This window comes from Saccostrea cucullata, unplaced genomic scaffold (genome assembly GCF_032062105.1).
Source record: "Saccostrea cucullata isolate Sc308-1 unplaced genomic scaffold, CSIRO_AGI_Scuc_v1 ctg181, whole genome shotgun sequence".
In the NCBI taxonomy this organism is placed as follows: domain Eukaryota; kingdom Metazoa; phylum Mollusca; class Bivalvia; order Ostreida; family Ostreidae; genus Saccostrea; species Saccostrea cuccullata.
In genome coordinates this window covers 469,461-482,418 of record NW_026936455.1, presented here as the reverse complement: position 1 = coordinate 482,418, position 12,958 = coordinate 469,461, and the positions used below count along the sequence as shown (strand labels likewise).

At 36.1% G+C, this 12,958-nt stretch overlaps 1 protein-coding gene across 1 annotated transcript in view; it reads right to left on the bottom strand.

Moving 5' to 3' along the window:
- Window positions 1-2,916: 2,916 nt before the first annotated feature.
- Window positions 2,917-12,958, bottom strand: part of LOC134245637 (roundabout homolog 1-like) — a 71,664-nt gene continuing 61,622 nt past the window's right edge. Inside the window, exons 17-27 of the mRNA XM_062727908.1 lie at window positions 12,652-12,817; window positions 9,966-10,124; window positions 9,575-9,673; window positions 9,153-9,458; window positions 7,536-8,364; window positions 7,230-7,408; window positions 5,957-6,151; window positions 5,519-5,647; window positions 5,334-5,408; window positions 4,731-4,898; window positions 2,917-4,564 (exon numbers count right to left, since the gene is read on the bottom strand). Of these exons, the coding sequence (XP_062583892.1) occupies window positions 4,545-4,564; window positions 4,731-4,898; window positions 5,334-5,408; window positions 5,519-5,647; window positions 5,957-6,151; window positions 7,230-7,408; window positions 7,536-8,364; window positions 9,153-9,458; window positions 9,575-9,673; window positions 9,966-10,124; window positions 12,652-12,817 (2,325 nt within the window). The 3' untranslated portion in view covers window positions 2,917-4,544. The remainder of the gene's footprint in view (window positions 4,565-4,730; window positions 4,899-5,333; window positions 5,409-5,518; window positions 5,648-5,956; window positions 6,152-7,229; window positions 7,409-7,535; window positions 8,365-9,152; window positions 9,459-9,574; window positions 9,674-9,965; window positions 10,125-12,651; window positions 12,818-12,958) is intronic.

The following is a 12,958-nucleotide window of genomic DNA, read 5'->3' as shown; positions in this document are numbered from 1 at the left end:
TTCAAAAGTCATATCCGACATCAAATTTGTTTAAATATAGGTCAAAAACTAAGTTCAAGGTCAACAGTTCACATAAATATATTTTTACCCAAAATCTTAACTTATCACAGAGACATAAAAACAAGAGTGCTGACCAAGGTTAAAGTTTGATTAAATTTCGCAAAAGTGGGATAAAACCCAAGGCCAAGGTCAAGAGGTTTAAAAATGTTTTGATACCGAAAGAAAGGACTTGCCGTTCATGTGAAATATGAAAGCAATAGTTCCAACCAATCAAAAGATACGAGCGAAGTTTTTTTTTTTTTAGATAAACAGACGAACAGATAGATAAACAGGAAGACAGGTCCCCCCCCCCCATCTTCAAATACATGGGCATAAAAATCAAGTATCGTACATAAGAGAAAGGATTAGATACATGTATTGTTCAAATGTAATTTATAAAAAGAATTTTGTCAGAAAATTTTCAAATTCTACGAATACATACATGTAAATATATTAGGATTTATTTTATTCGGGGTCAGAATTTTTTCTTTCTGTCCGTCCATTGTCTGTGTTTGTCCACAGAAACTTTAACCTTGCCCAACACTTGGCTGCTTTGAGCTATTGCTTTAATTCATAATGTATGTGACACTGTATTGTATTGAATATGACAAGACCTTTCCTTGGGTACTGACGTATTCAACCTCTTGACTTTGACCTTGGAGTTTGACCCACATTTTCAAAATTTCATCAGACATTAACCTTGGCCATCACCCTTGAACAGTTGGGGCTAAGACTTTCATAATTAATGTGTATAACCATGTATAAATATTATCTTGGGTACATTTTTACCGTTTGACCATAGAGTTTGACATTTTGTTGAAAAACTGTAAAATGGGTATCAACATTTACGGGCCTCTGACCTTGCAGTTTGATCAACTTTTGAAAAGCACTTCCTTGGACAGAACTGTGAACTGTTGGTGCTAGGGCTTTCATATTTAAAGGGTACACTTCTAGTGAAAAGACAATTTCATTGAGTACCAACAATTTTGACCCTTTTGATCTTGATGCTTCATTTGCTTTTGTAAAAAAAACTTTAACCTTGCTTGAGTATAAGTTTTAATGGTTTAATATCATATGACATGTGTATTACTCTCTACCTGATCAGTATGGAGGGCTCACAGAGGTGACCAATTAACAGGGGATAGTAACTCCTCTTGGGCACCTGACCCACCTCTGGAAATTCCAGGGGGCCATGTTTAATCCCCTTATCATAGATTTGTATTGTTTTAAAATTTTTATGCCCCGCCACGAATATGGCTGGGCCATATAGTGTTTGTCATGTCCGTCTTCCGTCCTTCTGTCTAGGTGTTTGCGTCTGTTCTTTCGTCACACTTTGCGTTTAGTTAAGTTCAAAGCTCAATTTCAAATAAACTATGCAAAATATTTTCATCAAACTTCATATGCTCTTAGATATTGATGAGAGCTATGCAACGGTATCAACATTTTAGACCTTGACCTTTTCTTTGACCTTGACCCCACTTTTCTCAAATAAGTGCTTTGCTCAGTTTTAAACATACCATTCAAGATAGTGTTATCAAACTTCATATGCTGATACATACTGATGAGAGCTTTTATCTTGACCTCACTCTTCCTAAACCAGTGTCAAACTTCATATGCTGATACATACTGATGTAAGAAATTCAAATGCATCATTTTTTACCTTGACCTTGCATTTAACCTTGACCTCACTTTTATCAAATTGTGTTTAAGTCAGTTTTTAAGAAATCATTCAAAGATAATATCAAACTTCATATGTTGATACAAATTGATGTGAGATATTCAACTGCATCAACATTTTTGACCTTGACCTTTCGTTTAACCTTTTGACCTCATTTTTCCTAAATTAGTGTCAAACTTCGTATGCTTATACATATTGATGTAAGCAATTCATCTGCATCAACATTTTGAACCTTGGCCTTCATTTGACCTTGACCTTACTTTTATCAAATTGTGTTAAAGTCAGTTTTAAATAAACCATTCAGAACATGTTTTCAACTTCATATGCCGATACATACTGATGAGATGAGCTTTTCAACTGCATCAGCAATTTTTTACCTTGACCCTTCGCTTAACATTTTGACCTCATTTTTCCTATATTAGTGTCAAACTTCATATGCTTCTACATATTGATGTAAGCAATTCATCTGCATCAACATTTTGAACCTTGGCCTTCATTTGACCTTGACCTCACTTTTATCAAATTGTGTTAAAGTCAGTTTTAAATAAACCATTCATAATATTTTTTCAACTTCATATGCTATTACATACTGATGAGAGCTTTTCAACTGCATCAACATTTTTTGACCTTGGCATTTCCTTTGACCTCACTTTAAAGAAATGATTGTCAAACTTCATATGCTGATACATACTGATGTAAGCAATTCAATTGCATCACTACTCATGATATCCTGATCAAATTTCATACACCAATACAAATTTCGTGTTGCATTACCAATATACCCTAAGCGGGGCATTCATGTCCTATGGACATATTTTTAGTTTAGTCAGACACAATTATCATCTCCATCTTTTTCATCGTAACAAAACCTCCCCTTGGGCAACATATATGTTGACCCTTTGAGCTTGATAGTTAATTTTCTTTTGGAAAACTTTAACTTGGGTAATAATTTTGAATTGTTGGCACTAGGACATTCATATTTCACAAGTACATCTTGTGAGAACCTTTCTTTTGGGTACAAAGAATTTTTGTTTAAAAATCTTTTTTCTTCGACCTTGGAGTTTGACTTACATTTGAGATATTTTCACCATGCATGTACCATAAGCTGCCAGATGGGGGTATCAATGTATCAAATTCAACACTTTTGTTTCTCAAGTTAACTTTCCTGTTTATTCATGAATTAAGTGATAGGAACACCATTTCAAGTTTTATGATTTATTGCATGAAAAACATTCATGATTTCAGGTATTTACATACTTCATAGGATTTCACAAAATATCACATCACTTTCACCTTCCTGTGCTTTGATTTGTATATCTATCAAATAATGTGATATAAATGTATAAGTAAGGATATTCAGAAACATTGTGATGTATATTGGGTGTGATTATAATGATTAAGTACGTTAGATTACTACTTCAAATTTTCAACAAGACTTCTGAACAAAAAATCTGCTGATTGATTTTTCTGTTCTCAAAAACTTGTTTTTTCCCCCCTTACAAGTCCCTTTTTATTGCACAGGAAAATTAAAGAAAGACAACTCTTACATTTGCCCAAAGAAAACGATACATGTATGTCATGACACAGACAACATATAAACATTATGCTGACCCATACAAGACTAGAATATCAATTAAGATCAGGAAGCAGCTAATTAGGATTTCTTATCCATTCCTTATCTTCAGGACTTAACTCTTAAACCATCTAATGTTTGAACCTCTCTACCTAAAATCACCAGTTAACAATAACAAATTAACAGAATTGTTTCTCAGTACATAAAAAAAAATCATACAGAACCAAATATATTGTTCAGGAAAAAAATTTACATTGTAGCATACTGTTTGTATAAGCATCTTGAAAGTAACTTAGGATAATGAAACAAAATATCACAAAAAAGAATTATGCTTAAAATTAAAATGTACGTGTTTCACTCGCATTCTCGCAACCCACTATAATCACAGATTTATGAACAATTCTTGTGTGCACATCATTCATACAGTTTAACACAATAAATACACTTTTGTAACATACAATTTCTATACATCAGTTGATTTCACATCTATCAGCATTTATCTGAATGCTGAAATGAAAGTGACATGCAACAAGTGGTTAAGATTTAAAGTCGAAGCAAGAAATACAATGCAGGTTTATTGCAAGAGACTTTGAAGCCCTGTTTATGCTTATATTTTGTAACAGAGTAAATTTTTTTTAATTAAACTACTTCTATTTCATTTCTAGGTGGCATCCTCCACAGTACAGGGCATTGTTATGCCTTCACTCAGGCATGGCAAACATGGACACACAGCCATTTGAACACATCATTGTCAACAGTGGAAGATAACACAAATATACATTTATATTGCCAGTTTATAGGTCAATAATGGATTTCTTAATGAACACCATCACAATATTTGGATATGGATCTGCATCAGCAGAAGTCTTGAATTTGACAGAGTATATTGCTTTTAAAACAAGCACCGAGTTGATTGAAATCTGTGCAGTCATCCATATGTTTGTAGTCCAAAAATCCAAACAGCACAGGACATTTGATTGTCATCAGATTTCTACACCAGACCTTTCTACGAATCAGAGTCAATTGGAATCTGTATAAAGTCAGTCAAATAGCCACTCCATTTTCTTTTATTTCTTGTGGACCAAGAGGTTCATAGGTTGGCATACAATGCATGATGAAGCTACAGTTTAGCATATGGCACTAAAAGCACTCCTTTACACGACAACAGCCAACAGGACTACAATGGATGAGCAGGCTTTCTTTGGAATTGGGAAATTGATGGCACAAAGAGATGAAAGGACCTTTATTTCTGTCTCAAACCTTCAGTGTTCCTGCTGAAATGAAACAAAATTCACATTTAGAAAATAATTTTTCAGCAGTTTTCAGACAAAATTAGGAATACTTAAATGGGGCCTGATTAATACATGTATGTAAACAAGCAATTGATATAAAAAAAGCAAGCAGTGCTGCATGTCATAGAATGTGAGGATGAGAACTTACGTAGTCCCTCTTTAGAAGCGGGTTCTACGTTTATTCCACTATCTTGCCCCTCATCTTTAGAATCCTCAGACTTATTAACAGAGAGTTGAGGTTGGAATTTGGGTCGGCATGCTTTTTGTGGGACAGCGTTGGGGAAGTTAGGTTTGTTGTATGAAGCCCCACCCATCACTAGCCATGGGGCTAAAATTCACAATTTTGGAAGAGGCACTCTTGCTCATCATAACTATGCACTTATTTTGTTTATTTAATACCCAGAAGCAGAGAAGAAGATTTTCAAAGAATTCATGTATTTTCACTGCATATAATCTAAAGAGCCCCCCCCCCCCCCCTACACCAGCTGACCCTGGGGCCATCACAATTTTGGTAGAACCACTCTTGCTCATCATAACAAAGCACTTAGTTAGTTAATTCAATACCCAGGAGCAGAGAAGAATATTTTCAAATTCATGTAATTTCACATATAATTTGTATACTACCATCTATAAGTGAAGAGGATTTGTGTTACAAAGTGCTGGGCAAGTCTATTGATTAATGATGTATTCTATTTGTGTATTCCTTTACTTCTGTATCATATAATTATTCTAATTAGTTAATTGAGCTCACCATGTTGAGAATATTTTGACTGACTCTGTGAGGCAGTTGATCCAGAAGGAGAGTCTTTCTTGTTGGGCCACTTTCCTGAAAAATCAAAAAATTACATCTAAAATATTATATTGAATTTCAAATAATTCAGAATCTACAATCAAGAAATACTAACACTCCATTTCTAACATCCAATGATGGCCTACCTTGGTCCATGAGTTGTTTCTTTCGTTGTGACTTGGGATATGGTTTGCGTACGACTTCGCTAAAGTTGCTATCAGTGCTGTATGGGCTGGTGGGGCGGGGTCTATAGTGTCGCCTCTGTTTCTTCACAACTACAGAGATTATAAATAATTAGTCATCTAGTACTCCCATCTTTAATTGTATAGCTTGGGTACAGTACTCTTTATTGCAGCCATTCATATAAAAGCACCGTTTTCACTGTTGTACACTATCTTACAATAATACAGTACTAACATACTAACTGATAAATACATTGTACCTAAATTTTAACATTCGACCCAAATCCAAGATAATATTTCTACAATTTTGTAACATGCCAGACAACCTGAACTAATGAAATGAATTCTAATTCAGTGATAGGTAATGACAGTACAGGAAGTTGCTAGGATTTTATTTCACACCTTGCTTGTCTGCGTTTGGATCAGACACAGTGGACCCCACCACTGTTAGCCCCGACATTTCTGCCGCTTTGGCGACAGTCTCAGCAAAGTCAGCCTCATTTAGGAATGCTTCGTCACTGTCACTATGACAACTGGAATGATCGCTACTGTCCTCCGTGTTGCACTGATCTGTGTAACTGGGCCAAGTCTCTACGCCTAGGGGGGAAAAATGTGCAATTTGTAACCTCAAATTTCTGATAAAGCTTTCATTTCAGGAAAATCTGGCATTAAACAAAACTCTCTTCAAAATGCACCAATCACCGCAAAGATTGCTAGTATTTTCAGATTTTGTGTTAGAAAGCAAGGCTTTGGAAGCAACTCCTAGACATTTTTCTTTTCCAGAAAAGAACTAGATAAGATGCTCAAGATGAAGCAAAAGTATTAGAGAGTAGAATATTGTATGTACTTAAGAATGAGCTATAGCAATAAAGAGTACCTATATCCAGTCTAAATACTATATATTCTAAGCATCATATGTCATAAGCAACCGTTCCAACATGTGATCATAATTTGTACATGTATATTCTAAGTTAATCATCTACATAATAAATCAGTAATACTGTTGTGGTCTAATAATTCATATCATGCATCATCTTTGCGCAGCTGCAGCAAGCAATATATCACATGACACTAATCAAATTTAGAATGAGGCTCTCAGAGGCAGAAGCAGCAGTAACATGTCCGGTTCTGTGTTGGGCAGAAAAATAAGCTTACACAACAAGCCTTCCTAGCTACATAGCTATAGCTAACTCAGTGTAGCTATAGCTACATCAATCATGTGTGACAGTTTGGTATATGCTAAGCTAAGCATGCATGAAGTGCTCAATACAAGACAGGAACATAAGATTTTGTAAATTCAAAATATTGCATCGTTATTAAAGTTCATAAGTGATGAAAGACTTTTCTGAACTTGTTCCTTTATCAAACATAATTAAGTTGAATTTTTGAAGTTTGAAAAAAAACATTCCTGTCATCATAAAAGCTAAGCATATTCCAGCATACATGATGTTTTCTGCTCTGGCAAGCAAAAATCACTGACACACACATGAGCCCGTTTGCATCATCTTGATAATACTTATGCAGAAGTTTCGAATTTTCAATTTTCATAAATGTATTCTGACAAGAGCAAAAAATTTAACTTTTGGACCAAGTGTGATAGTTCCGTAAAGCAATGTTTTTTAAGCAGATGATGCAAACCATGTACTTTATCATCACACTCAAATCTGCCCAATACCTGACATGTTACCAGCCTCCTCCTGCCCCTCCTTTTCTCCCTCCTTTCTGGGAGAGTTCTCATCCTCCGTCTCCAACTCAGTGGACTCACCAGCGTAATCAGGACCATTGTCCGAGACAGGCGAGTCAGCATTTCTATGGTAACCATCCACTCCTATGTTCATGTGGTGGCCATCCATTCTAGTAATTAGAAAGAAATTTAATTATCATAAAGTTCTGTAAACATGTAACATTAAAAACTGAAAATAATGCTCATATTCAAATCGACATAAATTGATTTTAATTTTTGTTCTTTTCAGAGACTTACTTATTATTATGATACACAGGAGAGCAGGGCTCTGCCATACTGGACTGACAGGGATGGTCCATGCACTGCCCTCCATCTCCATGTACATTATAAAGTCCTGGGTAGCTAGGAGGCATGTTGTATGAACTAGACGGCCCTTGCTCCGACTCGTGTAAGAACTGATAGTCATTTTCACAGTGTGGCACAATCTTATAGTTCTGAAGTTGTGGCATGGGGCCCCCTTGCTCTGGATCACTGTGACATGTCCGACACTTGAAGTCTGTTGGAGTGCCCCGCGAAGCATTCATGCAGGCTATTGTCCGCTGACCCCAAGTGTCATGCCCCCGGGGGCAGTTATTCCACTCTTGCCCTCTGGGGGACTGAGTTCTTTGAACCATATTATACTGATTGGGTGGGTAATGCACATTTTCAAAGTACTTAGGGGAACAACACCTGACACAGCCTGTATCAGAGTAGGCGGGCATGTTCCACCCTGACACGGGGGTCGCATTGTGGGGGACAGGACAAGAGCAGGAGGAGATTTTAGACATAGGAGACATGGGGCTCCGTGCCCCCATTTCACGGTTCAGACAATTGATCTCGGCGTATTGCTGGGATGTAGAGGAATTTCCAGATGAATGTTGAGACATGTTCATTTCACTTGGGGGTGGGGGATGTTCGGGGGGAGGGGGGAGGAATTCTGCCCAGTTCACCATGGCCTGTTTGGGTTGTGTGATCTGTTTGAGTGGCTTTTTTCCTTTCTTCAGCAGAAATCCATTTTCATCTGTTGTGTGACTTCCACTGTCACTGGTTGGACTCTGCATAGCATCTGCATGATCCACAGGAACTCCTAAAGGGAAAATAAACACAAAAAATTAGAAAAACTTCTATTTTTGGAAGTTATCCGAATAAAGCATATCATCTTATATTACTTTCTTCCAAGATTTTTCAATAGTATATCTCCACTGATAACAGAAGAATTTTATTGCTACTGATGTTTACAAGATCCAGATGCAAAGTTAATTTATCAGACCAATCAGAGCAGCTGTTACATAATTGATATACTTCTTTCATCAAATAAAACGAGTTTGGAAAGGTTGATAAAACTTCACACTGATTCTGACAGTGAGAAGCACATTTCCTTAAAACAAAATACCACGACCTGTAATTAATGGACCCAGACAACAAATCTATTTAGCTGCTATAACTAATTACCAGCTCTCATCATTGCTTCTGTTATAATAATGCAAGCAATCATATTTTTTTGCAGTGTGGCATAATGGGAACCCTTTGTGTTGGGCATTAATCCAGCTTTCAGAGTTTGGAAACAAATAGGCCAAAAAAATTCCTGAAGATTGCACAGTGACAGGCAAAAATTTGAGTAGCACACAGAATCCATTGTCTGCTTTCAAGATTTCAAAATAAATAGCCCAAAAAAGCATTTCTAGAGTCATTGCCAAAGTCTATTGTTTCAGCCATCATAAAAATGCAAAAGAAACTGATGAGAATAGAGAATATTAATGCATGAAAAAAACCTTGTACGAAGGTTCTTTGCAATGTAACAAATTAAGAAGAATAATGGGCCAAAAACACAGTACATATATGAAGTCAGACCCAATTTCCTAAGTTGATACTGACCAGTGTTAGAATGGCTAGTGTTAGAGTCGCCGCTACACTCGTGCTTACAGCACCCTGAGTCCCCTGACCCACTCTGTTGACTGTGCTGAGTGATGGGGCGGAACATGTGATCCTGCATGGAGTGCCCGCCCACCGCGTTCCCGGCGTTGATCAGGGTGGTGGTGGCATACGGAGCCACAGGATCCTTCTTCTGATAAAAAGTCTTCATCTGCGGCACGTTGTACACACTGGGCCCCTGTCCCTGCTGCATTTCCATGTCCTTCTGTTCCAACAGCTGAGCAAACTCGGGGGCCATCTGAGTCATACCTAGCAAAATAAAGAGAGTGCATGGTATAGTAATTATTCAAGCATTTCTCCCTAAGAGAAACTGTTTTTTTGTGTGTGGCAGAATAACAGGAATATAAACAATTTTTTTTGTTTACCTCCTGCTCGATTCTGCGCATCTTTTTGGCTGTATCCATATTTAGCATAATAATTAAAGCTGTTTCTATTGCTGTCATCAGATTTTGCATAGTTGGGAACTATAATACAAAAGAAAGTAATTTTATACAACATGCAAATTTCCAAAAGATGGGGCTGGGAAGGGAGATAACTTTGTCACATTAGAAATTATTTAGTAATACAAAGATACAAAATAGTGTCAAAGCAGTACAAACATACACAATTTTAAGAAATGTAAAATTCTTCAAGTCATTAGATAAACATTCTACAAATACAGAAATTTGAGTCTTCACGGTATATTCATAAATCTAGCAAACTATATGAAATCAAAGTTTTAGAAAAGAATAAATATATACACTTCAATAGCCTTACCACTGTACATTTCCTGCATTTTCTGTTTCTTCATGGCTTTCCTCTTTCTACACAGCCACACCACAAAGATGCACAGCGCGAACCACAGTGTGACCCCAATAATACTGATCAGGAGTCCAATGAACCAGGGCTGCTTCATCAGGCTCTCCTTCTCGGGTCCTACAAACAAAAATTTATTAATTAAATTTTATTTCAATTTTCCCTTTTTAAACTTAATTTTAGTTTCCAATCTCTCTCATACTTTGTTGAATTTCCATACATTTTTTTTTTTTTTGGAAAAATGAATTTTTTCAACACAGTCACAGTGAATTTAAGGTCAGCTGTTCAAAATGGTGTCAGGATAGTCAGATTCTGGAAAGTTCAAACTGTACTGTACTCAAAGCAGTGTATGCTGAATTACTCATCACCTTATTTGATATTAGTCACAAGCTTACGTCTTGAAATAATCAAGCATAGAAGCAAGGGGAAAAAAAAAAATACAGGGATTAATCTGTCAATACAAAGACAGACTATTATCAGTCTAAAAAATCAACTTTTTTCCCCCAGTAGCCAGGAAAGTTGGTTCCCTCTAGCTTGATTAATGTCACACTTGCTTTCTAATTAGACAGATCAAATCACAAAATTGAGAATTACCATAACATATTTATCATTCTGTAATCGAAATATCCAGTTATTAGCAGAGGTTCTACCAATAGGCTCAAAGAGTCCCCCAGTGCTAAAGTTTGTCACCGTTGGAGACTGGCTTCAACATGAGCAGCACAAGATACAATCATGTCGCTAAATTCAACTACCCCCATGTGTCTCGTGCAACTGCCATTGTCTTGCAGATGACTGCTTCGCAACAAAGGACAAGTTAAATTTTCATTTTGAAAGCTCGCCAAAGCATATAAAATATCCCACATTTCTAAAGAGATTGTCTTTAATTGTGGTTATGATACAAGAAGATTCAATTTTGCTTGACTGCCATTTTCTATTGCTTCATTGCAATGATAACTGTTTATCGATAAATGGCCAGAGAGCTAGAAAACAATAAGAAGGAATTTATCTATGTTGCACTTGACAGATCACAGTATCACTCTTCTGTCAGTGGAAGTGAAAATATTGTTTCATATCTTTCTCCATATTATTTGCTACATTGAACGTCTCCTTACAATGCCATTTGAAAATTGGCGAGACCGTTATGTCTTTCCAGCATTTAACGACAGACCAATGAAATTTCGCAATAAATAAATTTTCATTAAGTTCTGATAGAGTTATAAAAGTAATCAATCTATTGTATGGAAAACTCATTAATTTGAGCGATGCATCAAGGGAAATAAAATGCTTCATTTCAGCTTGGATGGAGGCAAAAAACTTCAAAAGCCAATTCATGTGACAATGTTTTAGTTAACTGTTTAGACTGTTATGCTTTGATTGGATTCCTTTTTTTAAAATAAGGATTCAAGACACTTAACTTCTGTGTGAGGAACATTTTTTCACATTGTTAGAAACCCTTCGACCATATGGGAATTTCTCTTTACGATGCAGTTTTAATGGACAAAATGCATTTTATTTTCTACATATAACGCTGATGAAAGGGATAGGAAATAAACGTTTCTCTAAAAAAGTTAGCCTAATCACTAATGAAATTACAGCCACGAAAAGCTAATTTCCGCCATTAAAAAAATTGCGTTGAATTCTGTCCGATTGCTTGAACTAGCAAGATTATGAGCTCCTAAAATGCAATTTTATCACTGTAAATGAGTCACTTGAGCCAAGAGCAAGAGTGTCTTTCTCTCCAAATATGGAGGACAAGTGCTCAAAGTGACAGCCAACCTTGCCCCATCACCTTTTAAGATCCAATACTTCAAATTTTTTGTCACTTGGAAATGAGCAAATTTTTTAGGTGTGCCACTCAGCTGGGCTCGTAAAATCTTGTTTTTATTATTTGAAAGGAACCAGTCTCCCGCTAGACTGAGAGGGTTCAGGGATCAGGTGACAGGCCCTCTTAAGTCTCACAGATTAAGACTCAATTTGCAATAGTTATCTAATTCCTGCCATCAATCACGTAGCGTAACCATTTAGGTCTTCATATTTCAAAAGAACAATGGCAATGCTCTTGTCAGTCTCAATTTATGCCTTAGATGCCTTCAAATTTTTCCACGATTGGAGGAAATATATAGCATGACATTAATAAAGCAATGCATTTAATTTTCTTCTGCAATTGGAAATATTCTGGGAATGCAGTGCATTTTAATGAGTGATTGCATCACATCAGTTGAAGAAATTGTCATTTGAGACATTAGTTGAAGTGTTTTATGCTATCCATTACATAAAAAGAGGACATTTCATGTGTATTGCAGGCAACATTTTGCACGAAATTATTCCTTTGTGCAATATTGGCCTTTCAAACTTAATTTCCACTCAGGTTGGATCAGCAGCATTAGCACCAGTTTAAGTAAATAGAAAAATGTTGACCTTAAATCAATAAAGACTGTTTTAAAGTCAACCTCAAATTCAAAACTCTTAAGCAGTCTTTACGTCAATTACTTGCTACAATAAACCAAACAATTCTAGCCTTTGCTTCACTGATAGAAATAAAATTTTCAGTTTCAAAAACCTAATTTTACACTCTATGTAATGAAATTTTAAGCATACCTAAAATAAAGTTTTCTACTTCTGAAATTTCAATGTTGGGGATATTTACCAATGATATATTCCTTGCTCCAGGATCCCAGCCCGCTGATGGTCCTAGCAGCTATCTTGACCGTGTATGTCTGGTCAGCTTTCAGGTTCTCCAACACATAGCTCGTGTGATTGGCCGGTATACTTCTACTGCAGTTGTGCTTGTTCTCTTTACTTAGGCAGGATATCTACAACAAAATTATATTTTTAATATCAAGAAATATGCCTTTTTCAAATTTTTAAAATTCACATCAAGAAAGGAAGTTGATGTTTCTTTGGTTGATGAAACTGAAGAAAATATTGTAAATTTCTTCTTTTATATGGAAAAT